We start from the raw sequence: 25318 nt of genomic DNA, 5'->3' as shown, positions 1-25318 counted from the left end.
TTTGGAGACAGAGTCTTACTCTGTTGCCCAGGCTGGAGTGCAGTGGCATAATCTCGGTTCACTGCAACCTCTGCCTCCCGGGTTCAAGCAATTCTCCTGCCTCGGCCTCCTGAGTAGCTGGGATTACAGGTGCCCGCCACCATGCACAGCTAATTCTTTTGTATTTTTAGTAGAGATGGAGTTTCACCAATATTGGCCAGGCTGGTCTCGAACACCTGACCTCGTCATCCGCCCGCCTTGGCCTCCCAAAGTGCTGGGATTACAGGCATGAGCCACCGCGCCCGGCCTAAAGTATCATTCTTACCCATTTATTACGTTGTCATAATTAAACCCTTACATAAAGTACCCAATTATCCAAGTCATAAAAAAATGGAATGGACTTTGATCTAAAAGCTAATGACTACATGACCAGCTCTGTGGCTATATCAATACACGTCAGGGGTCCTCAGAGTTTCGATTACAATCAACCAGTCAATCCCAGGCTTTACCTGGCTCATCTTGGGACCAGGGCTTTCAGTTCTGTCCCACTTTGAGGGATTCTCCAGCATCAGAAACATCTTGAGCTGTTGCCAGTTCACAAGGAAGCACAGAGCAGCGTATGAACATATCCCCATCTCCTCACCCCAGGAGCTAATCAGGCTGAAATGTTTCAGCTACTGACAAGTCTTAAGCCCTGCTGGTAAGATTTTCCCTTCATTGTTAAAATTCAGTTGAGAACCAAAATAGTCACTTACCTCAAAAACAAAAAACAAAAAACCAGGGTATTCTGATAAAGATTTGTACACACTTTCCTGATCTTAAGAATCCCTTAGACATTTTATTGAAGCACAAATTCTCAGGGTCCACCCCAGACCCAGTGAATTAGCATCTCCAGGGTAGGGGCCTAGAAATCTATATATTTTAACAAAATCCCCAGGTTTTTGTTAAAAAACCTGATGATGGGGCAATTTTGGAAAATACAATAAAGGAAACAGATATTTACCAGTGGTTGCCCATTAAGGAAATTCTAGACAGGCAGCTCTCAATTCAAGTATTGACGGTATTCTAAAAGTTCATTTCCAGTTGTTTGGACCTTGGAATACATTTTCCTAATGAAACAAAGTTGAAAGTTGTCTGGGCCAGCTTTGAAAATCTATTAAATCTTGTTAACAGATCTGAAAAATTGTGAATACAGTCTTTAATTTTCAGACAAATCATATTTCGAAAGTTGAAGCATATATCCACAGAACATATTTTCCCATTGATATAACATTCTGAAAAGTGGTTAGGGCACCAAATTGTATGCATTCCTTATTTACAGTGCTTTGTATACAAATTATACCCAGTGATACTGAAAAATAAAATAAAGTATGGCAAAGGAGATTTGTCTTCCTTCTCTGGGTACAGGGAACATAGGCAACATTTGACATTCTTATGCTCTTTCTTTGCAACCATTTTCTGCCTTCCAGTGGCCTCAGCCCTTGTGCCAAAGACCCAAATGTTATCCACTACTAAAGCATCCCTCCTCAGCTTACCTATCCCTGCCTCATGCTTTACTTTTCCAAACTACCTATCTGTCCTCCTCAAACCCAATCAAAACTCTTATTTCCAGGAGTTGGTTCCATTTTGTCTTTTCAGCCATACCTCCCATTACTCTTTTTTACCTAATCAACAGAATCACCCTTTGGTTCCCAAAAATGCCTAAACTTTATCACCTCTGTGTCTTAGCACATGGTATTTCTGCATGCAATGTATCTTACCAAAAACCTATCCCATTCACTCCATGGCCAAGTCATGATGCCAACTCATCCATGAAGGCTTCTCAAGCCCACCAGAAGGGATTTCCTTCTCTGGGCTTTTACAGTACTATATATGTGCAGTGTTTTGTATACCTCAATAAACTGGAAAATAAAATAAAATATGGCCTCTTCTAAAGACTTGCCACAATATATCTTGAATTATAGTTATTTGTGCATGGTTTTTTAATCTTTCCCATGAGGTTATAAATTTCTTGGGAATATTTGTTGGCTATCTACTATGTGACATGTTTGTGTTAGGCACTTTTATGTACATAACAACAACCCTACAAGGTAAGTGTATTGTATAATAATTTGGTTTATTCTGCTCAAAAATAAGTTATAGAAGGACTGGGACCTATGTTGTGTTCACCACAAAAATGCTTTGCACATAGTATATGCTCAATAAACATTTGTATAAACTATGAGTGAATGAATGGAGTGGCATTATTCACTTTCTATGACAAGGTTGAGCCTCAATAAAAGTGCTTTCCCAATAGTCATACTAGCTGGGTTCAAATTCCAATTCTAGAACCTAATAGCTATGTAACCTTGAGCAAGTTGATTACCTTTCTGAACCTCAGTTTTCTCATCTGCTATATAGGGATTATAACAGTATCAACCTCACATACCTGTTGTAAGGAAAGCCCTTGACACTGAGCCTGGCACATGGTATGTGTGTGATTAATGCTAGCTGTGACTATTATTCTTAAAAAAAAAAAACCCACACGGGGGGAGCAGGGAGGGATAGCATTAGGAGATATACCTAACATAAATGATGAGTTAATGGGTGCAGCACACCAACATGGCACATGTATACATATGTAACAAACCTGCACGTTGTGCACATGTACCCTAGAACTTAAAGTATAATTTAAAAAACCCCACATAAATGGGAACCACTCAGACTGTGTCCTCTCCTCCTTACTCTCCCAGAGGAAGAGAAGAATGATTGTCAATGGCAAATGGCAGGTACAGTGAAGCAACACCAAGAGCCAGCTTCATGCTCCGGAGAGAATACTACATCTCCTCCTCATGGTTTCTGGTGCTCCACATGTCCAGAGAAACTTCTCTAGCAACAAACTATAGAAATGATCCCTGAAAGTATAGTCTTTATGACTGTTATTCTTAAGCTGCAGAGATAACGAACCTCTAAAGTCCTCATTCTTTCTGAGAAAAGGCATCCTCTGTTACTTCTATAACCCTCAGTATATCTGGCACTGTGCATTGCCTGTAATAGTGGTTCAAAAGACCACTTCACTGAATGTCCTCAGTGAAGCCATCTTAACCAAAAGTTGGAAGGAAACCACTGAACAGGTCTAGTGCACATGACTGAACAACCAAAAGTATCTTCACCCACTAGGTGAATTTGTATTTTAAAAAAGGATGTTGAACCCAAATGAATCTCTAAGGGGTGAAACTGCAGGCATGTAATAAATTGAAAACAAACCTTCAAACCTTCTAGAGCAGATTATCTGGGGGTAGTGGGCTCCATGCTGGTCTATGGAGGAGCTAAGATGAGTCTAGCCGCTCATTGGCCCAAGAACTGCTTGAAAAACAGAAATATGTCTTATCTGACACTGTCTTGATCACCTGGCATAGTGCCTGACATAAACAAATAGCCAATACATATTCGTTAAGTAAATTATCTGCTTCCGGTCTATAATCCTCACCCTGCTTTTAGTTGATTCCATTTCTCTTTACTACCAACATAAAAATCAATCATGGTGGCTGATGTTTTGAGAAGGAGGAAGTGAATGGTTTACTCAAGCACCCTCACTTTGGAAAAGTAGTCTGACGAATACAAATGTTTTACTAAATAGTCACACAGTGTAGATAATCCTCTTCTAATGAAGGATTCATCCTGTGTCAGTTCAGTGCAGCTCAAAGGGATAACATCTGAAAAATGGAAGTTGTTCCCAGTCAGTAATACCTCATCTAATGAAGGCCTTAAGAGTCAACATCCTTAATTAAAAAAAAATTTTTAGAAAAATAATCACAAAATAAAACTCAAAGTACTGCTGTATTTCACAAGGCTCAAAAATAATTTCATTTTCATGTATATGTATTTAAGCACAGAGTAAAACAATTGGGAAGAGAGCTGTTTATTTGCACAGAAGTGACCCAAAGCCAGGCTGCACAATTAAAGCCTAATTTTCTCTTCCCACATCTCTCCCTGTCAGTCTCAACTCCTTTCCCACCTGGAAACTGAATACCTTTCAACTCTTAAATCTCTGCCCTTTTTTTTTTTTTTTTTTTTTTTTTTTTTTTTTTTTTGAGATGGAGTCTCGCTCTGTTGCCCAGGCTGGAGTGCAGTGGAGCAATCTTAGCTCACTGCAACCTCCGCCTCCCAGGTTCAAATGATTCTCCTGCCTCAGCCTCCCGAGTAGCTAGGATTACAGGAGCCCACCATCATGCCCGGCTAATTTTTTTGTATTTTTTTTTAGTAAAGATGGGGTTTCACTATGTTGGCCAGGCTGGTCTCAAACTCCTGACCTCAAGTGCTCTACCTGCCTCAGCCTCTCAAAGTGCTGGGATTACAGGCGTGAGCCACCACACCCAGCGAATAAATTACCCTTTTTAAAAGGTTTGCTCTTTCAACATGGAATGGAGGAGCAGAATAAACTGGAACAGGGAGAGACTGGAGGCAGAGAACCAGAAAGGAGAATTCTGCAGTGCTTGAGTACAGCTTTATGAAGACTAAAGTTTAGCTAGTGACAAAGGGAAGAGAAAGGGGAGGACATCTAGAACGAAGAATCAACAGGCCTTGTTGATGGTTTGGGGAGTGAGGGGGGAGCAATCAGGAATGACTCCCAGGATTTTGCCTTAGGAGCCTAGGCCTAGAGAAAGCAGAGGTAGGCTTCAGGGGTGAGCAGAATGTAAGATAATGAGTTCAGTTCCGGACATTCAAGCAGTTAAGATTCTTCTAGCCACAAATAACAGAAAACCTGACTGACAAGAGCCTAAACAAGTGGAAGTTAATTTTTCCCACAAAACAAAAAGTCTGAAGATAGGAGATTCTAGAGTTGTGCAGGGCCCAACAATGACATGAAGGAGCCAGGTTCTTCCCATATTTCTGCTCTAACACCTTAGAGCAGAGTAACGTTGTACTGCATTTCAGTGTATTACTATCTCCCAACTATAAGACTATCCTGTGAGAATCTATCAGAAGTCTTCTTACATTTATTTGGCCATAACGATATTTTATGTAAACTCTAGACCAAGCACTGGCAAAGCAGAATGGCTTATAGATCATGATTCTGTTGTCAAGGAAGAAGGGATGGTGGCTGCTGAGTAGGCACCCAGCAGGGTATGCCCAGCTTTGTGAAGTTTGAAGTACACCCAGAAGGAGGTATGCAATATGCTGTCTGGTGTCTTGGAGGGAGAACTGCCGCTGAGCTGTAGAATTGGGAGTCTCCCATGCACAGGGGAAGCTGAGGAGCTATGGACATGCATGTAACTGCCTCCTAAGGAGAACGTGGTGAGGAAAGAGAAAACGCTGAGGAACAAGAGCAAAGAGGGCAGGGTAGAAAAATGAGCTCAAGGGCCTAAAAAAGAGCATAAACACAAGGAAGAAGAAAACCAGGAGAATTCATGAGAATCAATGGAGAGTTTTTTACATTTATGAGAAAAAGGATGTGATCAGCAGTGTCAAATGCTACAGAAAAACCAAATAAGACAAAGACTTAACAGTACCACCTGGCTGTGGCAATTGGAGATATGGGTACATTGGAGAAAGTTGCTCAATAGGAGCAGAAGCTAGATTAAAGGGGACTGAAGAGGGACTGGGAAGTGACTAGAGACCAGGAAGTCAGAAATAGCTACTCTAGGCTTCTATTTCAAGAAGTTTGCCTGCACACACACACACACACACACACACACACACACACAAAATAGATGCAAAGACAGTAGCTAAAGAGGGAACCACTGTGTAGGACATAATGATTTTATTAAAATTAGGAGAAATTTGAGTGTATTTATATAATTATTGAGAGACATAATGAAGAAGGAAAAGCTAAATTTAAGAAAGGGGAAGTCTCTACATCAAGAATGGAGTGAAGATAACAACTATGAGCCAATGCTTCAGTCCTCAAATACTGTGTGGAGGGACTCTGAACTCAAAAGATGACAAAAGGACAGGGTACTGCAAAGCCAAAAAGACAAACCTTAAAAGGGGAGAGGTCTGAAGCAAGATTGAATAGTGAAAGTCCAGAAGTAGCAGCAGGGAGCTTGAAGAATGCCAACAGCACTTTGGGAAAACGAGCAGATTCTATTTAAGAGGGCCGCAAGCAAACAGGGTCCTGTGGGAGAACCATCCTTTAGGATGCAGAAAAGAGGTGGAGGATATTGTGGGGTTTGGTTATAACAGGACGTAGATTCTAGGGAACACAGGGGAAAGAGTTAGAAAAGAGGTCTTCAAGAAAGAGGAGAAATGGTAGAGACAAGGAAGTGCAAAGCTGAACAGGGATGCTGCTGGCCAAATGTAGAGAGCTGGTGATAGGTCTCAAAGACAGCTGGAATGCCTGGCATCCATGCTGTGATAGAACTCCAATACACGGTCAGTAGCCCTGTAACCTTTTGTCACAGTTCCAATCAGAATATTAGAGATATGTTATTACAGGAGACACATGAAGAGATGGATGCCTTGGCTCTGTCTCTCCTAACACTCAGTAAAAAGAAAGCACCCTTATTTCTAGGAAAGAATATGTAGGGTTGGCTACTAAATAGTAAGTTTCCTAATAAAGAGGGTCTCTTGTTCTCAGGTCTAGTCTAGGACCTAAAAATACATTTATAACAGTTTTTCACCATGCATTTTACTCACATCATTGAACTCATGCAACATGCCAGCACCATGCTAGACCTTTTTTTTTTTTTAGTGACTGTAAGACCATTCATGCCTTTAAGGAGCTTATGATCTCCAGAAATATGTATTCTAAGTTCTGAGAAACTGAATTTAAAATGAATCTGATGTGTGAAAACAGTGCTTCTCAAATGTTAATGTGCATACTGTACAAATAAACTTAGGATCCTATTAAAATGCAGATTATGATTAAGTAGGTCTCATTCAATGGAGCCTGAGAGTTTGCATTGCTAACAAGTTTCCAGGTTGCTGTTCCATGTGGATACTTAGAGTATCAAGGAGCTAAAGACTAGCAAAAACAATTTATTGTCTGATCTTTTCTTGTCTCCCCTATAAAGTCATGATAATCTTTCTTCCTTTCCTTGCTAACCCTTCTATCCAGTGTCCATTTTTCTAATTAAAACAAGTTAGGGGGTGGGGGCAGGAGCAGGGAAGGGAAGCTAGAAAACCTCATGAGGGGCTTTTTCTTCCAAGCAACTATTAGCTACACACATTGCTTTCATGAACATGTCAAACATCTATCTCATGTGATTAAATACTTCTGTGGAACCACTAATATTTCAAACAGGGCACCTAAATATTCAGTAGAAGAATAAGAGACTGAGAACAGCAATTAATTCTAGTTATGCCATATGGCAGCATAGAACACTGGCTGGAACCTGAAAACTCAATTTCACAAGAGTCTTACTTATTCTGAATTTTAATCATTTTAGGATCAGCAAACATATGCCTACCAACCTGCTCCATTTACACAAAATTCTGAAGCATAATCACACTGCACACTCAAAAATGATTGGTTTTTCCCAAATGGACTTAAAATTTTTCTCCTACAAGATTCGCAAAATAAAGTAGCTGCTGAGAGCTCCAGTTTAATCTCCCTGTTAAATATAATCTTCACACAATTCTTTTAAAGAATAGTATCACTTGCTTCCTTACCGTTTTCATCATCAGCTCACAATATTGCATGAGTATAATTTTCTGTGGTCTTGGATTTCTCAGCTCTGTGTTGGTTCATGAACCCTCCTATCCCTGTGCACTCTCTTCCCTCCACCGTGCCTATAACTGCTGAGACACCCATGCCACTATCTCTTCTCTCCATCTCACCTCTCCAGAATGGAAATATTATCACTTTCAACATATACTTCATCTCCAGTCCTCTTAGAACTAAGATATCTTCATGTCTCCTGTACATTTAATAATTTCAAGATACGGACAGAAAAATCAGTTCTTGCTTTGTGAACTTTTGTCTCTGGTGCTTGAGAAACTGTCCTAATATCCCCTGAACATGTTTTAGTGATAACATTTACTGCACTAGGGCCAAAATGATTTTCTGCCACTTTCAATTCTAGTTCAATAAAAGAATAAGAGCTTTGTTTCTAACCTCTGTCATTTTTAATACCATAAAATGATTTTTAAATTATAAAATTGAGTTCCATTTCCTACTGGACTACCAATCTCATATTAGCTTTCCTTTTATCAAATTTATGAGAAAAGTCAGAAATTACCTTTCCTTTTTTTAAAAACAATCAAAATTTCAGGATATCCCAGGTAGAATGTTTGAATTGAATTTTAGCTCCTAATAATTGCTGGTTTAGAAGTTTTAAAGAAGTACAAAAGTTAGCTACTTCCTGTTACTTATGTCAGAAATAACAAACTGGAGGATTATCCCCTAGTTCAGTATTACCCATATAATAAGATATTCCTAGAAAATTATCATCCTTAAAAACCATATCCCATATGGAGGCAGTCTATGATTTTCTGAAACCAGAGTATATAAAATCCATGGTTCCTGAAATGCAAAGTCAAACCAATCAAATATTTTTTATAACATTATATTATGGGGCCGGGCTTGGTGGCTCACGTCTGTAATCCCAGCACTTTGGGATGCCAAGGCAGGCGGATCATGAGGTCAGGAGTTTGAGACCAGCCTGGCCAACATGGTAAAACCCTGTCTCTACTAAAGATATAAAAATTAGCCGGGCATGGTGGCACGCGCCTGTAATCCCAGCTACTCGTGAGGCTGAGGCAGTAGAATCGCTTGAACCCGGGAGGCAGAGGTTGCAGTAAGCCAAGATCAGGCCACTGCACTCCAGCCTGGGTGACAGAGTGAGACCCCGTCTCAGGAAACAAACAAACAAACGACAATAAAAAACCTTTATATTATGAAAATTTTCAACTCTGCACAAAAGTTGAAAGAACACACACGTACACCCACAATCTAGTGGATATATGCTGTGATTCACATTTTATTTGCTTTGTCATATATCCTTCCATCCATATTATTTTTTATACATTCCAAAACAAACTGCTCAAATTAGAACACTCCATCCCCAAACAATTCAGCATGCATATAATTACCTAGACTTCAATATTTGTTTATAGTTTTTTAAAACCAATAATCTTTGAAAGATGCCGCTTCATTTTTTTGATGGCTTGGCTAGATAAAATTCTAAATTCTAAATCCTAATATTTAAACAAACTCTGTTACTTTGAGTAATTTCTCATATATCAGTTCTCTCATCAACAAAAGAACAAAGGCACTTGGTGAACGTGATAGAAGGTCTAAATTACCAAATTGTATGGGCCTTGTGGTTATGGTAGAATTTACAAATGAGAGTCACTCACTAATATAACTTGGAGAAATAGCTAATTGGAGATTATGTGGCCATAAAATTTTCTGTAAATTATAATGAGAACCTCAACAAGGCTCACAAACTCAAGAGGGAGCTTTGAGTTTCAGCATTTAATTATAATATATCTTATATAAACCACACTGTGATAAAAACTACTAGAAGCTGGACGATTTAAGAATGGTTCACTACAAGTAGGGATTTTGTAACAACAAAGCACCAGCATCAAATTGGAATTTTCTTGGCTTTGCCATGCTGTAGTATTACTGGTTTGTAAACTCTCTATTAATTGTCTGACTACAATAAGAGCTGCCACAGGGATAGCACTTCTTTTATGAGCTGTTTGTTCCCCTATACTATTTTTTTTTCTTTCCTAAGATTGGCCCTGGAAGGGACACCCTTCGAAGCCCAAAGAATCAAAGCTACTGCAAAGCACTGCTGAGAGTTTTGAAAGCAATATGAAGAAACTACATCACACCTGGGGCGATAGGCTGAGCTCTTCCCAAACAGGTCAGCAGTTGGTCTCTAAAATATTCCTATTGCCAAGGAGGCAATGACATCTTGTGTAAATCAAAAACTAAAACCCTAAGATATCTCATTTCCATTTTAAATGCTTGGGGGCTAAATATGGATGTCTAGCACTCAAGAAGTTCCTGTGGGATTGATTTTTTTCCCATCTTCTCTGAGCCCTTTGCTGAGTGTGATAAGCAGGACTGCATTTCATTATCAACCCTGCTAGCACTGTACTTCAGGGAGACTAGAGGAGGCTACACACTAGAGAGAAGATCCAGAATCCAAAGAAGAAATGATTCACATGCTGTGATTATAAAAACCCACTTTATGCTCAACTCATTTTCAACAGAATCATGAAATAAAATAAAATCCCAAGAAATGAAATTTCCTGCATCACATTCCAAATTTTTAAAAAAGTCATGGGGGTACCATAAAAGAAATCAAATAGAAGTTTTAAGGTTTGGTTGGTAATGTGTGCATTTTTGTAGCATTTATTTAAAAAAATAATTCCAAACAACATTTTGGGTAAGCAACCTAAAAAGAAAACATAAGATTATCATTAGGGGAATCTTCAAGTGACTCAGTGTTATAGAAGTAACATCAGAACAAAGGGCTTGGCTCCTGACAGTTGGTCAGCGCTCTTGCATTTCCCTCCCCTCTGTTCCAGTTTCCCTCTAACACAGAAAGTGGATACAGGCTGGGTCTATATCAGAAACAAGAGAAAACATGCAAATTAGAGAAAACCACCATCACTAAGGTCCCAAGCCACAGGTTCCTGGAATCCACAAACAGATAAATACAGAGAGGCCTTTTTCATTGGCTTTCCTTAAACAGACAAAATAGCATAGCTCTGGGACAAAAGGCTAGCTCCAGATCAAATGAGACTTAAAATCAAAGCCAAAGCAAATGGTGATAAAAATGAAGGCAGTAATTTCATACAGATGATCTTTTCACACAATGTACGAATTAAGTCCATCTACAGACAGCGAGGCTTCATGTATTAAAAAAAAAAAGACAGGATTTTCTGAAACCAAGACGAATCCATATTGAGTAGCTAATAGGAATGTGCCCAAGTGATAACGATGGCTAAAATTCTATCAGGAGTAAAGCAAATTTCAGTGACCTAACTATACAGTTAAAGAATACGGCTCAGCTTATTATTCTAATGGGTTAGTCAGACTGTAAGGGTGCAAGTTCAGTTACCTGCCTGTGTTCTAGCTCACAATCCAAAACTCCTTTACACTCTTGATTGAGGAGCTCAGTACCGGGAAGAATTACACATGATCTAGTTTTGCAAGTGATCTAAAAACTCTCTTAAAAATACATTTTCCTAGGTACGGTGGCTCACGCCTGTAATCCCAGCACTTTGGGAGGCCAAGGTGGGCGGATTGCTTGAGGCCAGGAGTTCAAGATCAGCCTGGCCAACATGGTGAAACCCCGTCTTTACTAAAAATACAAAAATTAGCCAGGTATGGTGGTGCATGCCTGTAGTCCCAGCTACTCGGGTGGCTGAGGCACAAGAATTGCTTGAACTTGCGGAGGTTGCAGTGAGCCAAGATCATGCCACTGCACTCCAGTCTGGGTGACAGAATGAGACTCTGTCTCAAAAAAACAAAAAACAAACTAACAAAAAACAACAACAAAAAACATCTTTCTGAACTTCGATCTAAAATCTTAAAGATATAAAATGAAAATATCAAAGGTATGGTTTATTCTGAACCACCAAGGACTATGGTCATTATTACATTAAAAAATGTTATTTAAGAAAAATTGTTCTACTTCCAGATAGCCTCTCATATGAAAGAATAAACAAAATAATCATTATGATAAAATTATAAGGAGAGTTATACATTTCAAAGCTATTTTGAAAGGACAGAGACTTGCCATAAAAAACACATAAGATGATCTTCCTTACCAGGTCTTAAAAGTTAAGCCAAGAGATCAACAGTAAGTAATATTCTATCATTCTCATCTGTAGGGCATTCCAGATTAAAAGAGCAATAAATACAACCTCTCATTCCTAGAGAAGTAGATTCACAAAACTCTTTAACTCAGTTATGAAATCTCAACATTCATCCACTGAATAACAGAGAACTAAGCAAAAATTTGGCTGATATAACTGATGAGTTGAGAAATAATGTTGAAGTTGTGAGGTTTTTTTTTTCTTCCTTTAAGGATGGGAGGGAGGGATAAGACTGAAAAACGAAGAAATGAGTTATTAACCTTCCAGATGTGGTCAAATTATTGCTATGACTTTTGAGCCTTTTCAGAGCTATTTAAACTTAGATGGATCATTCAAGTACCTCCTCTTTTTTTTTTTTTTTCTGCATTGGCACTGAAGCTCCAGTACAAGTAGCAAAATTAAAAAACAGAAAAAGATGTTATGAGCAAATCTTGAAACTTGTGAACAACATAAATGTACTAATAGCACATTATACATTAGTTCTTTTGATAAGCATACTTCATTTGAATGTGTTTTGTTTTGGGGATTTTTAAGCTCAATAATTAACATTTAAGAAAAGTAAAACTCTCTATATAATTAATGGTAATTATATTTATAGTATACTACTTCAAAACTCTTGCTCCCAAGAGTTTTATCAGGCTAACTCCTTGTCTTTCTTCCTGTAATAGAAAAATATCAGAATCATACATTCTTAAGCTAAATCTTGTTTTAAAGCTAAATCCATGTTAAGCTGAAAAGAAAATGTGAAATTCCCAAAGAAAGTCAGAATTATTTTTATGAGATTTTACTGGTATATCATGTTTCACACAGAGCTATAGGTTAGCCACCCACAAATGAGACATGTTCAAGATATTCTTTCAGCCTGTAGTTTAAATGTCCTGAGTTTTGTGCCATAACCCTGTTACACAAAATGTATTTCTTTATTTCTTTCCATCTCAATATGATATAAATCTACTGGTCTCTTTTTGGAACTCCTTCAGCATTACTAAGTTTCACAGAAGGAAACAATACTCCAAGTTTGCTTCCATTGGCTCTGTCCTTCACTTACAACAGGGAGCATAAATGACTAGTTATCCAAGAAGGGCCATCGAGAGAGAAATTAAGCCATATCTCAATAATAAAAATATTCTATTTTTGGCTGGGCATAGTGGCTCACTCCTGTAATCCTAGCACTTTGGGAGGCCAAGGTGAGTGGATCACCTGAGGTCAGGCGAGACCAGCCTGGCCAACATGGTAAAACCCCATCTCTACTAAAAATACAAAAAACTTTAGCCAGGTGCGGTGGCTCATGCCTGTAATCCCAGCTACTTGGGAGGCTGAGGCACAAGAATTGCCTGAACCTGGGAGGTGGAGGTTGCAATGAACCAAGATCGCACCACTGCACTCTAGCCTGGGCAACAGAGACTTGGTCTCAAAAAAAAAAAAAAAAAAAAAAATATATATATATATATATATATATATTTTTTTTTTTTTTTCTTTATCCCTCCCCGACTCTCAACGTATTCTTGCAGTCAGATGGCCTCCACTGAATCAAACATTTAAAAAATGCTCTACTGTTTCTCCCAATGCGTTAGAATGCCATCAAGTGTCTGAGCGTAGATCACAACTGCTTCATTCCAGGTGTCTCACATCTGGTGCTAATCCTGCAGTGACCATCATAATAAAGCAGGAAGTGCCTTTGCCTGGCTTTCATACTAGCCATTCTCCAAAGGGCTCAATGAAAACTTGGACTTGGAATGTGAAAGCTGTTTAGTTTTTAAGAACAGCAATGAAAATCACAGCTTAGGACAACAAATACCACAACAGGGCTTCATTTCCTTGGAATCACAGAAATTGCTATCCGTTTTTATTTCGTGTTACATGGAAAATATTAGTCTTCATTGGTAACACTTTCAAACGAAAAGAAGAGTATGTAAATATAGATACGATTTTATTTTTTGTTTCTAAGTCTAAAAAAAGATAGCTATTTTTTGTTTCTAAGTCTAAAAACAGAATGGCTAAAGTGATTTGTACTGAAAAACAGATGAGCACTTGGAGAACACCCATGATTCTTGACACAATTGTCTTTTCCTGTGGTCATTCACTCTAGACAACAAAAAATAGCAAAAAGCACATTATAATAGCTGTGATGGAGTCAGATGCTTCCATTTACAGCAAGTCCACAACCATGGCAAATACCAGTGAATGCCAAGCCAGCCATAAAAATAAGAGCTAAGCCCCTAAAGTTTACCAAGAATCAGAGGCAGTGCTATTTTTATTTCTCTCCACCCTTTTGTTTCTAGAGCAATACACGTTGAGGAAAGAATTAAAGGAAGCAAGGAAACAACAAAGAGAGTGGGAAGTTGTAAAATATATATATGTGTGTGTGTAAATATATAATTTACATTTATCTAGTAGTGGCTTTTCCAGATTATCTTGCTAGAGATTTATCTACCTTCCAAATAAGGCTTGAAGTGCTAAATTATAGTTTTAGATAGGTTACCACCCCCCCAAATTTACCAAACTCCTAAAATATTATTGTTTTAATCTGACTAAAAATAGGCCAGGCACAGAGACTCAGGCCTGTAATCTCAGCATTTTGGGAAGCCAAGACAGGAGAACTGCTTGAGTCCAAGAGTTCCAGACCAGCCTGGGCAACATAGTGACACCCTGTCTCTACAAAAAGTAAAAAATTAGCCAGGCATGGTGATGTGCAGCTACTCAGGAGGCTGAGGTCAGGGGATCGCTTGAGCCCAGGAGGCCGAGGCTGCAGCGAGCTGTGATTGTGCCACTGCACTGCAGCCTGGGCTACAGAGTGAGACTCTGTCTAAAAAAGCAAAAAACAAACAAACAAACAAATGACTAAAAAGAAAACCTTTTAAATGATCTTCATTAATTTTAATTATTTTTGTGTTACTGTATGGTTCATGTATTTGCCATATGTTTATTTTTTACTTTTTTTTTTTGAGACAGAGTCTTACTTGGTTGCCCAGGCTGAAGTGCAGTGTAATGATCATGGCCCACTGCAGCCTCAACCTGCTAGGCTCAAGTGATCCTCCTACCTCAGCCTCCCAAGTGGCTGGGACCACAGGCATATACCACCACACCTGGCTAACTTTTTATTTTTTGTAGAGAGAGAGTTTTGTTATGTTGCCCAGGCTGGTCTCAAACTCCTGGCCTCAAGCGATCTTCTGGCCTCAGCCTCCCAAAGTGCTGGGATTATAGGAGTAAGCCACTGCATTTAGCCTGCCATATATGTTTAACTCTCAAGTTTGATGACTTCTAAATTTCTTTTTATGCCAAGCTTTTTGGGGGACATATAACTGCCACACAACATAAATAAATGTGGCAGCCATAAATGGCACAATAGAGGTGATATGGCTGAAGAAGAGGATTCAGGAAAACAAGGGTTACATTAACAGAATGATGATTGAATGGGTGGATGTAAGGCAATTTCAAACAGCTTGCCAAAGGAAAGCCTCGTTTTTCCATTTTCTTGTACAGTATCTAATTTCTGGCTCCTCATTTCCTCAGTGATCTGATAATTATGAAATTCTAAATAAAGTGTCATCTTTCTTGCAACAAGTCAATGAACAGAAAGCTCCCATCAACAATGCAGATATTTCCTAAAGTTCCTGCTGATGATTTCCTGAATGTCTACCCCACAAACCACACAGAAAGTTCTTTGAGAACAAGAATTTGAGAACAAGAAACTGACTGTACCCCATGACAAATTCAACATGTGTGTGTGTTCATGCACGTGTGTGCATGTGTGTATGTATTTTAAAAGAGGATTAAGAAGTATAATAATATGCAGCTGACAGTAATGGGTTACCGTAATTTGCCTTTTATTACCAACTTAAGATTGAAATTTAGTTCTTTCTCAATGCTGTGGTACAAATACAGGAAAGAATTCCTCTTCGTTGTGTATTTGTACCCACAGCTGCAGTAAAAGTGTTTTTGCATTCCTTATTAGAGATTTATACCAACAGAATCGCCAAATACACCATTATATTTAGGGCATTCCTCTCCCAATTTAAAATAATTCCACCCTTATTCCGCATGCCACCCTTAGAGTAATCATAAAATACAAAGGCAAACTTGTGAAAGTAAAAAAAAATCTATAGGTTACTAAGTCTCCAGGTACGTAACTAAGCCTAAACTTATCTATTAATAAAATAACATTATGGAGAACTTTGTTTTAAACACTCTTTCAACCTACCAAAAATTATAGATATTCCCACTTTTGCAAAAAATTCCCATCTTCTGCATTCTGTTTGTTTCAATTATTCAGGGCAACCCAGGCTGATAATTATACAGTCCCCAGTTGCTGAGTAAAAGTGATGCTTAATTAGCCAACAGGAAAGATCGATTAAGATCCAGCAGGGCATCTCATGAGGTTCTCTCACATTCCTGAATGGAATAGATTCTGGCTGTGCCCTTCCGAAAGATAAACTTCTCTGCTTCTATGGAGTTTCAATGAGGTTTTTAGAGCAGATATTAAGAACGGTCAGCCACGCAAATTAAATCCCAACCATAACCCTGCAGATGTTCTTCCTTTTCTAAGAATATTCAGTTTAAACATTCTAAATCACATTGCCACCAGGTTTGAAAAGGCTAAAGGAACACTCACTTATCCCTTGCTCTCATTCAGTTACCCATTTCAAGCAATAGGTGGTCAGAAAATATATATGAAGGAAAATTTTTATTTTTTCCCCAAGCAAGTGTTTGCATCTGTCAGATGCTCACATTCTAAAATGCACAAATTACGTCAGGGCCTCTTATTTTTAAAAAATGAACATAATATTTCAACCCAGTCCAGGAATAAAACATCCCAATATGGTCAAAGAATCAACTTGATAAGTCTCATTTAAGTTTTCTATGAGGTAAGGAGATGTGGAAGTAAAATCAGTACCAAAAATCATAATGAACATTATCTCATACTGCCTAACACTTTCTCGTTAATAATTTGGACAAGCATAAATGTTTAGCTTTCACCATCTTTTTAGTTAAATGCAAAAGTGGTCAATAAAGGCTAACATAAAAATCCAAAGCTAAAAGCAGAATAATTACCTCAAGATACATACATAATTATCAAAACATTTTTATTTTGGTAAACTACACTAACTATGCTTGCCTGCCTCCAATTCAATTCAGTAAATATTTATTAAGTTTCTGCCAAGTATAAAGAACTATGATAGGTATGTCTTACCTTGTGACTTTATTTTACTGATATAAATTGTTTTAAAGCTTATGAAGAAGATTAATGGAACCAGTTTATACAAACCTGGCTTTGATTTGCTGAAAGCCCCGTAGAATATGGTCTCTGTGATCCCTTGCAACAGCGCTGAGGTTCTCATTCTGCAAACCTTCTGCTAGAAACTCTTCAGCATCTAAAAGAAAAGGAAAGTTGATAAAACAGAAAAGATGTACTAAGGGAGAAAGGATAATCAGAAGGATTAAGAAATGGGTATTGTTTTCTTTTTAAAAACTTTATAGTTGTGGCACAATGTGAATGTGCTTAATGCCACATAACTGTATACTTTATAATAGTTAAGATAGTAAAATTTATATTTTGTATATGTTACCAGAATAAATAATAACTAAAATTTTATATATACCTGTAGGTAACATGTTCTAATAATCCAAGACCTTGCTATGAATTTAGAAAACTATCACATATATTAGCCATAAGAAATAACTATTTTCTAAATCATTTTAAGTAGACATTTACATATTAATTATTATTGATGGCAGAGAATGGACTGTAAATTTCTTTCTTTTTTTGGGGAGGGGGACGGAGTCTCACTCTGTTGCCCAGGTTGGAGTGCAGTGGCATCATCTTGGCTCACTGCAACCTTCACCTCCCAAGTTCAAGCGATTCTCCTGCCTCAGCCTCCTGAGTAGCTGGGACTACAGGCGCACGCCGCCAAGCCCAGTTAATTTTTCGTATTTTAGTAGAGACGGGTTTTCATCACGTTGCCTAGGCTGGTTTCGAACTCCTGAGCTCAGACAATCAGCCTGCCTCGGCCTCCCAAACTGCTGGGATTACAGGCGTGAGCCACCGCGCCCGGCCTGGACTGTCAATTTCATAAACATGTAAATATTATAAATAAGTCACAGAAGGTCACAGGCCAATAGAAGCTAGAAAGAAATACCAATAAATAGAGCTGAAATAAAAAATAGAGCTGAACTGCAAAAATCAAGAACAAAAGGGCAGGCATTCAAAGAAATATTAATTAGCAGATGCATCATCAATGAAAATGACAATAAACCAAGTGAAGGAACCCACATGAGAAAGACAAATATCTCCAAGAGAAGGGAACTGCAATTAATGTGAACATATATTATAAAATAGGGACATGATGGAAATACATAATATGAAACAAATCATGTTATGTTGAAGGAAGAAATTGCAGGGGGGTGGTTCTACAAATTTTCAAAGACAAAATACATTGATAATGATTACAACTGCCAGAAACACTGGCTACACATTTTATTCTGCACAAAAGGTTTGTCATCCCCCAAAAGCGTATAAATAATATAGTTAAAATTTTCCACCTCCAAAAATTGTGCATGTAATATGAAACCGTATCATATATATCAGGGGTCCCCAACTCCTGGGCCACACACAGGAACCTTATTTCCTCAGTGATCTGATAATTATGAAATTCTAAATAAAGGGCCACATGGCAGGAGGTGAGCAGCAGGTGAGCAAGTGAAGCTTCATCTGTATTTACAGCTGGTCCCCATCACTTGCATTACCACCTGAGCTCCAGATCCTGTCAGATCAGTGGCAGCATTAGATCCTTATAGGAGCACAAACCCTATTGTGAACTGTGTATGTGAGGGATCTAGGTTGTGTGCTCCTTATGAGAATCTAATGCCTGATGATCTGTCACTAACTCCTGTCACTCCCAGATGGGACCATCTAGTTGCAGAAAAACAAGCTCAAGCCTCCCACTGATTCTACATTATGGTGAGTTGTATAATTTTTTCATTATATATTACAATGTAATAATAATAGAAATAAAGTGCATAATAAATCTAATGCTCTTTAATTATCCCCAAACCATCCCCCCACCCCCGGTCCATGGAAAAATTGTCTTCCTTGAAACCAGTCCCCGGTGCCAAAAAGGTTGGGGACCTCTGATATATACTATCAAAATATTGCTATGAATTTATATAGTTGGATAAGTACACCTAAAAATTTGTTTTATATTCACGTCATTTAACAACACCAGGCCGGGCGCAGTGGCTCACACCTGTAATCTCAGCACTTTGGGAGGCCGAGGCAGGCGGATCATGAGGTCAGGAGACTGAGACCATCCTGGCCAACATGGTGAAACCCCCCTGTCTCTCTAAAAATACAAAAATTAGCTGGGCATGGTGGCACACCCCTGTAGACCCAGCTACTCAGGAGGCAGAGGCAGGAGAATCACTTGAACCAGGGAGTTGGAGGTTGCAGTGAGCTGAGATTGCACCACTGCACTACAGCCTGGAGACAGAGCAAGACTCCATCTCAAAAAGAAAGAAACAAACAAACAAACAAAAAACCACCAAACAAAAAATCCTAAATAGCCATCGCTAGGACTTTTGATGAGATACAAAGTCCTGGAAATTGAATATTTCACAAAGGACCACCATCAACATCAAAGCTCTGCATTGTATCTATTGCATATGTGATTTAATGGGTTCCACTAGGGTCCTTTGAACGCTAACGAATGAGGAAATGGGAAGCTGAATTAAAAGGCAAAAATAAATGACATCTAAGATTCATTTTATGTAATATATCATAACAATAGAATAAAGGAAAAAAACCATATGATCATCTCACTAGACACAGAAGAAGCGTTTAACAAAATTCAACAGCCCTTCGTGATAAAAATTCTCAACAAACTAAAAATAGAAGGAAGCTTCCTCAAACTAATAAAAAGCATTAACACAAACCCACAGCTAACATTGTACTTAATGATTAAAGACTGGCCAGGCATGGTGGCTTGTGCCTGTAATCCCAACCTTTTGGGAGGCCGAGGCAAGAAGATCACTTAAGGGCAGGAGTTTTGAGACTAGCTTAGATGATATAGAGAGATCCCATCTCTACAAAAAATAATTTTTAAAAAATTGGCTGGGCATTGTGGTGCATGTCTGTAGTCCTAGCTACTCAAGAGGCTCAAGTGGGAGGATCACTTGAGCCTGGAAGGTTGAGGCTGCAGTGAGCCATGACTGCGCCACTCCAGCCTGGGTGACAGAGCAAGACTCTTGTCTCAAAAAAAAAAAAAATTAAAAAGAAAATAAATGGTCAAAGACCGAACACTTTCCCCATGTTCCTTAGATCAGGAATAAGATAAGGATGTCTGTTCTCACCACTTATACTGAACATTGTACAGGTGATGCCAGCCAGGACAACTAAGCAAGAAAATGAAATAAAAAGCATTCAAACTGGAAAGGAAGAAGTAAAACTATTTCTATTTGCAGATGACATCTTGTATATGGAACACCCTAAGGAATCTATTAAAAAACTATTAAAACTAATAAAAGAGTTCAGCAAGTTTGCAGGATATAAGATCAATGTACAAAAATCAACTGTATTTCTTTTTTCTTTTCTTTTTTTTTTGAGACGGAGTCTCACTCTGCCTCCCAAGCTGGAGTGTAGTGGCCCGATCTCGGCTCACTGCAACCTCTGGCTCCTGGGTTCAAGCGATTCTCTTGCCTCAGCCTCCTGAGTAGCTGGGACTACTGGCACACACCACCACGCCTGGCTAATTTTTGTATTTTTAGTAGAGACAGGGTTTCTCCTCGTTAGCTAGGCTGGTCTCAAACTCCTGACCTCAGGTGATCCACCCGCCTGGGGCTCCCAAAGTGCTGGGATTACAGGTGTGAGCCACCACGCCCAGCCAATCAACTGTATTTCTTTATAGTGGCAATGAACAAACAAAAAGGACATTAATAAAATTCCATTTAAGATAGCATGTAGGATGGGCATGGTGGTCCATGCTTGGGATTATTCTCAGCACTTTGGGAGGCCAAGGCGGGCAGATCATTTGAGCCCAGGAGTTGGTCAACATGATGAAACCCTGCCTCTACAAAAAATACAAAAATTAGCCAGGCATGGTGGTACTCATCTGTGGTCCCAGCTGCTCGGGAGGCTAAGGTGGCCTCACTTGAGCCCAGGGAGGTTGAGGCTGCAGTGAGCTGAGATCACATCACTGCACTCCAGGGTAGGTGACAGAGCAAGACCTTATCTCAAAAATAAAAATTAAAAAAAAAGAAAAGAAATAAAGCAGGTAAAAGAATTAAGAATTACGAATAAATAGAACATATTCTATGTTCATGATCAGAAGACTTAATATCATTAAAATGGCAATACTCCCCAAATTGATCTAAAGCTTTTATGTACCCTATCAAAATCCCAGCTGGCTTTTTTTGTAGAAATTGAAAAGCTAATTCTAAAATTAACTTGGAAATGAAAGGAATCCAGATAGCCAAAACAATTTTGAAAAAGAGAGACAATGGCCGGGCGTGATGGCTCACACTTGTAACCCCAGCACTTTGGGAGGCTGAGGCGGGTGGATCACCTGAGGTCAGGAGTTCAAGACTAGACTGGTCAACATGGAGAAACACCATCTCTACTAAAAATACAAAAATTAGCTGAGGGTGGTGGCTAGTGCCTGTAATCCCAGCCACTTGGGAGGCTGAGGCAGAATAATTGTTTGAACCCGGGAGGTGGAGGTTGCAGTGAGCCGAGATCACGCCACTGCACTCCAACCTAGGTGACAGAGCAAGACTCTGTCTCAAAAAAAAAAGAAAAAAGGAAAGAAAAAGAAAGACAAATTTGGAGGACTCATACTTTCTGACTTCAAAACTTACTACAAAACTACAGCAATTAGGAAAATATGGTACTGGCATAAGGACAGAGATAAAGTTCAAAGGAATAGAATTGGGAATTCAGAAATAAACCCTCACACTTATGGTCAATTTTTGCAAGAGGGCCAAGACAATTAAATGTTGAAAAAGTTGTTTTTTCAACAAATGGTGCTGAGACAACCGAGTATACACATGCAAAAGAATGAAGCTGGATCCTACCTCACACCATATAAAAAAATTAACTAAAAATGGATCAAAGACCTAAATATAAGAGCTAAAACTATGAAACTCTTAGAAAAAGACAGGTGTAAATCTTTGTGTCCTTGGGTTAGGTAATGGTTTCTTAGCTATGACACCAAGAAAAAAAAAGCAACCAAACAAAAAAATAGACAAACAGGGCATCATCAAATTTAAAAGCTATTGTGCTTCAAAGAAGGCCAACAAGAAAGCAAAAGCATAACCCACAGAATGAGAGAAAGCTTTTTCAAATCATATGGCTGATGAAAGACTTGTATGTAGAATATATTAAAACTCTTATATTTCAGTAATAATAAGACAAATAGCCCAACTGAAAAATGAGAAAAGGAACTGAATAGACATATCTCTAAAGAAGATATACAAATGACCAATAAGCACATTAAAAGATGTTCAATATCACTAGCCGTCAGGGAAACGCAAATCAAAATCATGAAATACCACTTCACACCCACTAGAATGGTTACAGGCAAAAAGAACAACAATGAATGTTGTTGAAAATGTAGAAAAATTGGAAACCTTATACATTGCTGGTAGGAATGTAAAACAGTGCAGCCACTTAGAAAAATAATCTAGCAGTTCCTCAAAAGGCTAAACAGAGAATTATCATAGGATCCAGAAATTATATTACTAGGAAATACCCAAAAGAAATGAAAACAGGTGCTCACACAAAAACTTTACACAAATGTTCATAGCAGCATTATTCTTTTTTTTTTTTTTTTTGAGACAGAGTCTCGCTCTATTGCCCCGGCTGGAGGGCAGTGGTGCGATCTCAGCTCACTGCAACCTCTGCATCCTGGGTTCAAGTGATTCTCGTGCCTCAGCCCCCCAAGTAGCTGGGACTACAGGTGCATGCCACCATGCTGGGTTAATTTTTGTATTTTTAGTAGAGATGGGGTTTCATCACATCGCCCAGGCTGGTCTTGAACTCCTAGACTCAAGCAAGCTGCCCGCCCTGGCTTCCCAAATTGCTGGGATTACAGGCATGAGACACCACGCCTGGCATAGCAGCATTATTCTTAATAGCTAAAAAGTGGAAACAACCCAAATGTCCGTTAACTGATGAATGGATAGATAAAATGTAGCATACAATGGAATATTATTCAGCAATAAAAGGAAATGAAATGCTGATATATGCTACAACATGGATGAATCTTTAAAATCATTATGCTAAGTGAAAGGAGCCAGTCACAAAGGACCACATATCGTATGATTCCATTTACATGAAATGTATAGAATAGGCAGATCTAAAGAGACAGAAAGTAGATAAAGAAAGAAAGTCAGGGAGAGGGATTGGAGAGTGAAGGCTAAGAGGTTCAGGTTTTCTTTTGGTGTAATGAAAATGTTCTAAAATTTACTGTGGTGATAGTTACACAATTCTGTGAACCTACTAGAAGCCATTGAGTTGTACGCTTTAAATGTGTGAGTTGTATAGCGTGTGAATTATATCTCAATGAAGCTGTTTAAAAAAATAAATAAATACCTGTAATCTCAGCATTTTGGGAAGCCAAGGTAGGAGAATTGCTTGAGCCCAGGAGTTCAAGACAAGCCTGGGCAAAAAGGAAGACCCTGTCTCTACCAAAAAAAAAAAAAGTTTTTAATTAGCTGGACATGGTGGTGCATGCCTGTAGCTACTAGGGAGGCTGAGACAGGAGGATCCATTGAGCCCAGGAGTTCAAGGTTGCAGAGAGCTGTGATTAACCCACTGCATTCCAGCTGGGTGACAGTGCAAGACTCTGTCTCAAAATACTATATTGAATATTTTTTATTACATTTACACTTTGAAAATCATAGTTAAAATATATATATGTGTCAGTGTGTGTGTGTGTATAAATAACAACACCTACACATATCCTTTTGAGCTTTCAAAATTTCAAGGAAAGTGAAAACATCTCTCAAGCACCCAGAGAGAAAAAATAAGACACCTACAGAACAACAGCAACAAGAACAACAAAATCAAAATGGCCTTGCTACAAAATAAGCATCAGAAGATGAGATGTGTACAAAGTTTTAAAGGAAAAATGGTGTGCTCTAAGAATTCTAAGCATAGTCAAGATGTTGGTTTGGCCACATAGAAGGAGAAAATCTTCTCAAGTATATATTCTGATCCACAAAGAGAAAGAGGTGGTGATAAATGTCAAACTGCAAAACAAGTTAAATCTAGATCACAGCCGGGCGCAGTGGGTAACGCCTGTAATCCCAGCACTTTGGGAGGCAGAGGCGGGCAGACTACTTGAGGTCAGGAGTTTGAGACCAGCCTGGCCAACATGGCAAAAACCCATCTCTACTAAAAATACAAAAAAATTAGCCAGGCATGATGGCGGACACCTGTAGTCCTTGCTACTTGGGAGGCTGAGGCAGGAGAATCCCTTGAACCTGGGAGGCAGAGATTGCAGTGAGCTGAGATCGCACCACTGCACTCCAGCCTGGGCGACAGAGTGAGACTCTGTCTCAGAAAAAAAAAAAAAAAATCGAAATCACTGTGGTCTATATGGTTTAAAATTTATAAAAATATTAATACCAAAAATAATTCTTGGCTGAGAGAGGTGGCTGACACCTGTAATCCCAGCACTTTGGGTGGCCGAGGTGGGCGGATCACCTGAGGTTGGGAGAGTTCGAGACCAGCCTGACCAACATGGAGAAAACCCATCTCTACTAAAGATACAAAATTAGCCGGGCGTAGTGGCACCTGCCTGTAATCCCAGCTACTCCAGTGGCTGAGGCAGGAGAATTGTTGGAACCCAGGAGGTGGAGGTTGTGGTGAGCTAAGATCACGCCATTGCACTCCAGCCTGGGCGAGAAGGGTGAAACTCTATAAAAACAAAACCAAAACAAAAATTCGTATGGCGAAACAATGTAAAAAATGTAAAAATAGTCTAATTCCTAGTTAGAAAATGAATAGAGAGGAAAATATATACTAAATTACACATTTACATAGGGTCAATGGATACTACTTCATCCTTGACAGTGATAATTAAAGACAATGGGTTTAACTATGATTTTTTGAAGTGTAAATGTAATAAAAGCAGAATTAAAGGTTTTTAAAATATTCAATATAATAAAATATATAAAAGAGAAAAGCAAAATAGCATGAAAGTGGAACTCATAAAATAAGATGACAATTGTGAAAAGTTAGACTTCTGTATTAAAAGCAAAAATTTTTGTACTGTATCAAAAAGTTAAACAAGTTTAATTACTATTTAAAAGATATCCGAAACAAACGAAGCTGAAAATAAGAGAGGTGTACAAAAAATCCTAGGCAAAATGATTTTTTAAAAGCAAGAATGGCAATAATTCATATCAAAATAGAATTAAAGAAACTATTATTAAAAGGCCAAAGGTGGTAATTTCATTTGACATAAAGTACAATCCACAATAGATATGACCTGTTATGTGCTAAGTAACACACTAAAATACATACAATGAAAACTGTGAGAGAAGCAGAAATTACTAAAAAAAAAAACATTTTAATGTT

General features: G+C 38.6%; 1 protein-coding gene and 1 non-coding gene across 7 annotated transcripts in view; both read right to left on the bottom strand.

Moving 5' to 3' along the window:
• The window catches only part of SKAP1 (src kinase associated phosphoprotein 1), a 307330-nt gene that overhangs the window by 257236 nt on the left and 24776 nt on the right, over positions 1–25318 (bottom strand). For 5 of the 6 annotated variants that reach the window (XM_054456001.2, XM_054456000.2, XM_054456002.2 and 2 more), the window contains exon 2: positions 17009–17114. In XM_054456001.2, coding sequence (XP_054311976.1) covers positions 17009–17114 — 106 coding nt within the window. Of the gene's footprint in view, positions 1–982; positions 1011–17008; positions 17115–25318 lie in introns of those variants that run through there. The other variant, XM_063656889.1, reaches the window with a different exon arrangement.
• On the bottom strand, positions 2674–2889 carry LOC129018578 (small nucleolar RNA U3). Its single transcript, XR_008495385.1, has one exon. It is a non-coding gene; the product is annotated as a small nucleolar RNA U3 (small nucleolar RNA).

This window comes from Pongo pygmaeus, chromosome 19 (genome assembly GCF_028885625.2).
Source record: "Pongo pygmaeus isolate AG05252 chromosome 19, NHGRI_mPonPyg2-v2.0_pri, whole genome shotgun sequence".
NCBI lineage: Eukaryota > Metazoa > Chordata > Mammalia > Primates > Hominidae > Pongo > Pongo pygmaeus.
This window is presented reverse-complemented; position numbering and strand designations above follow the sequence as displayed.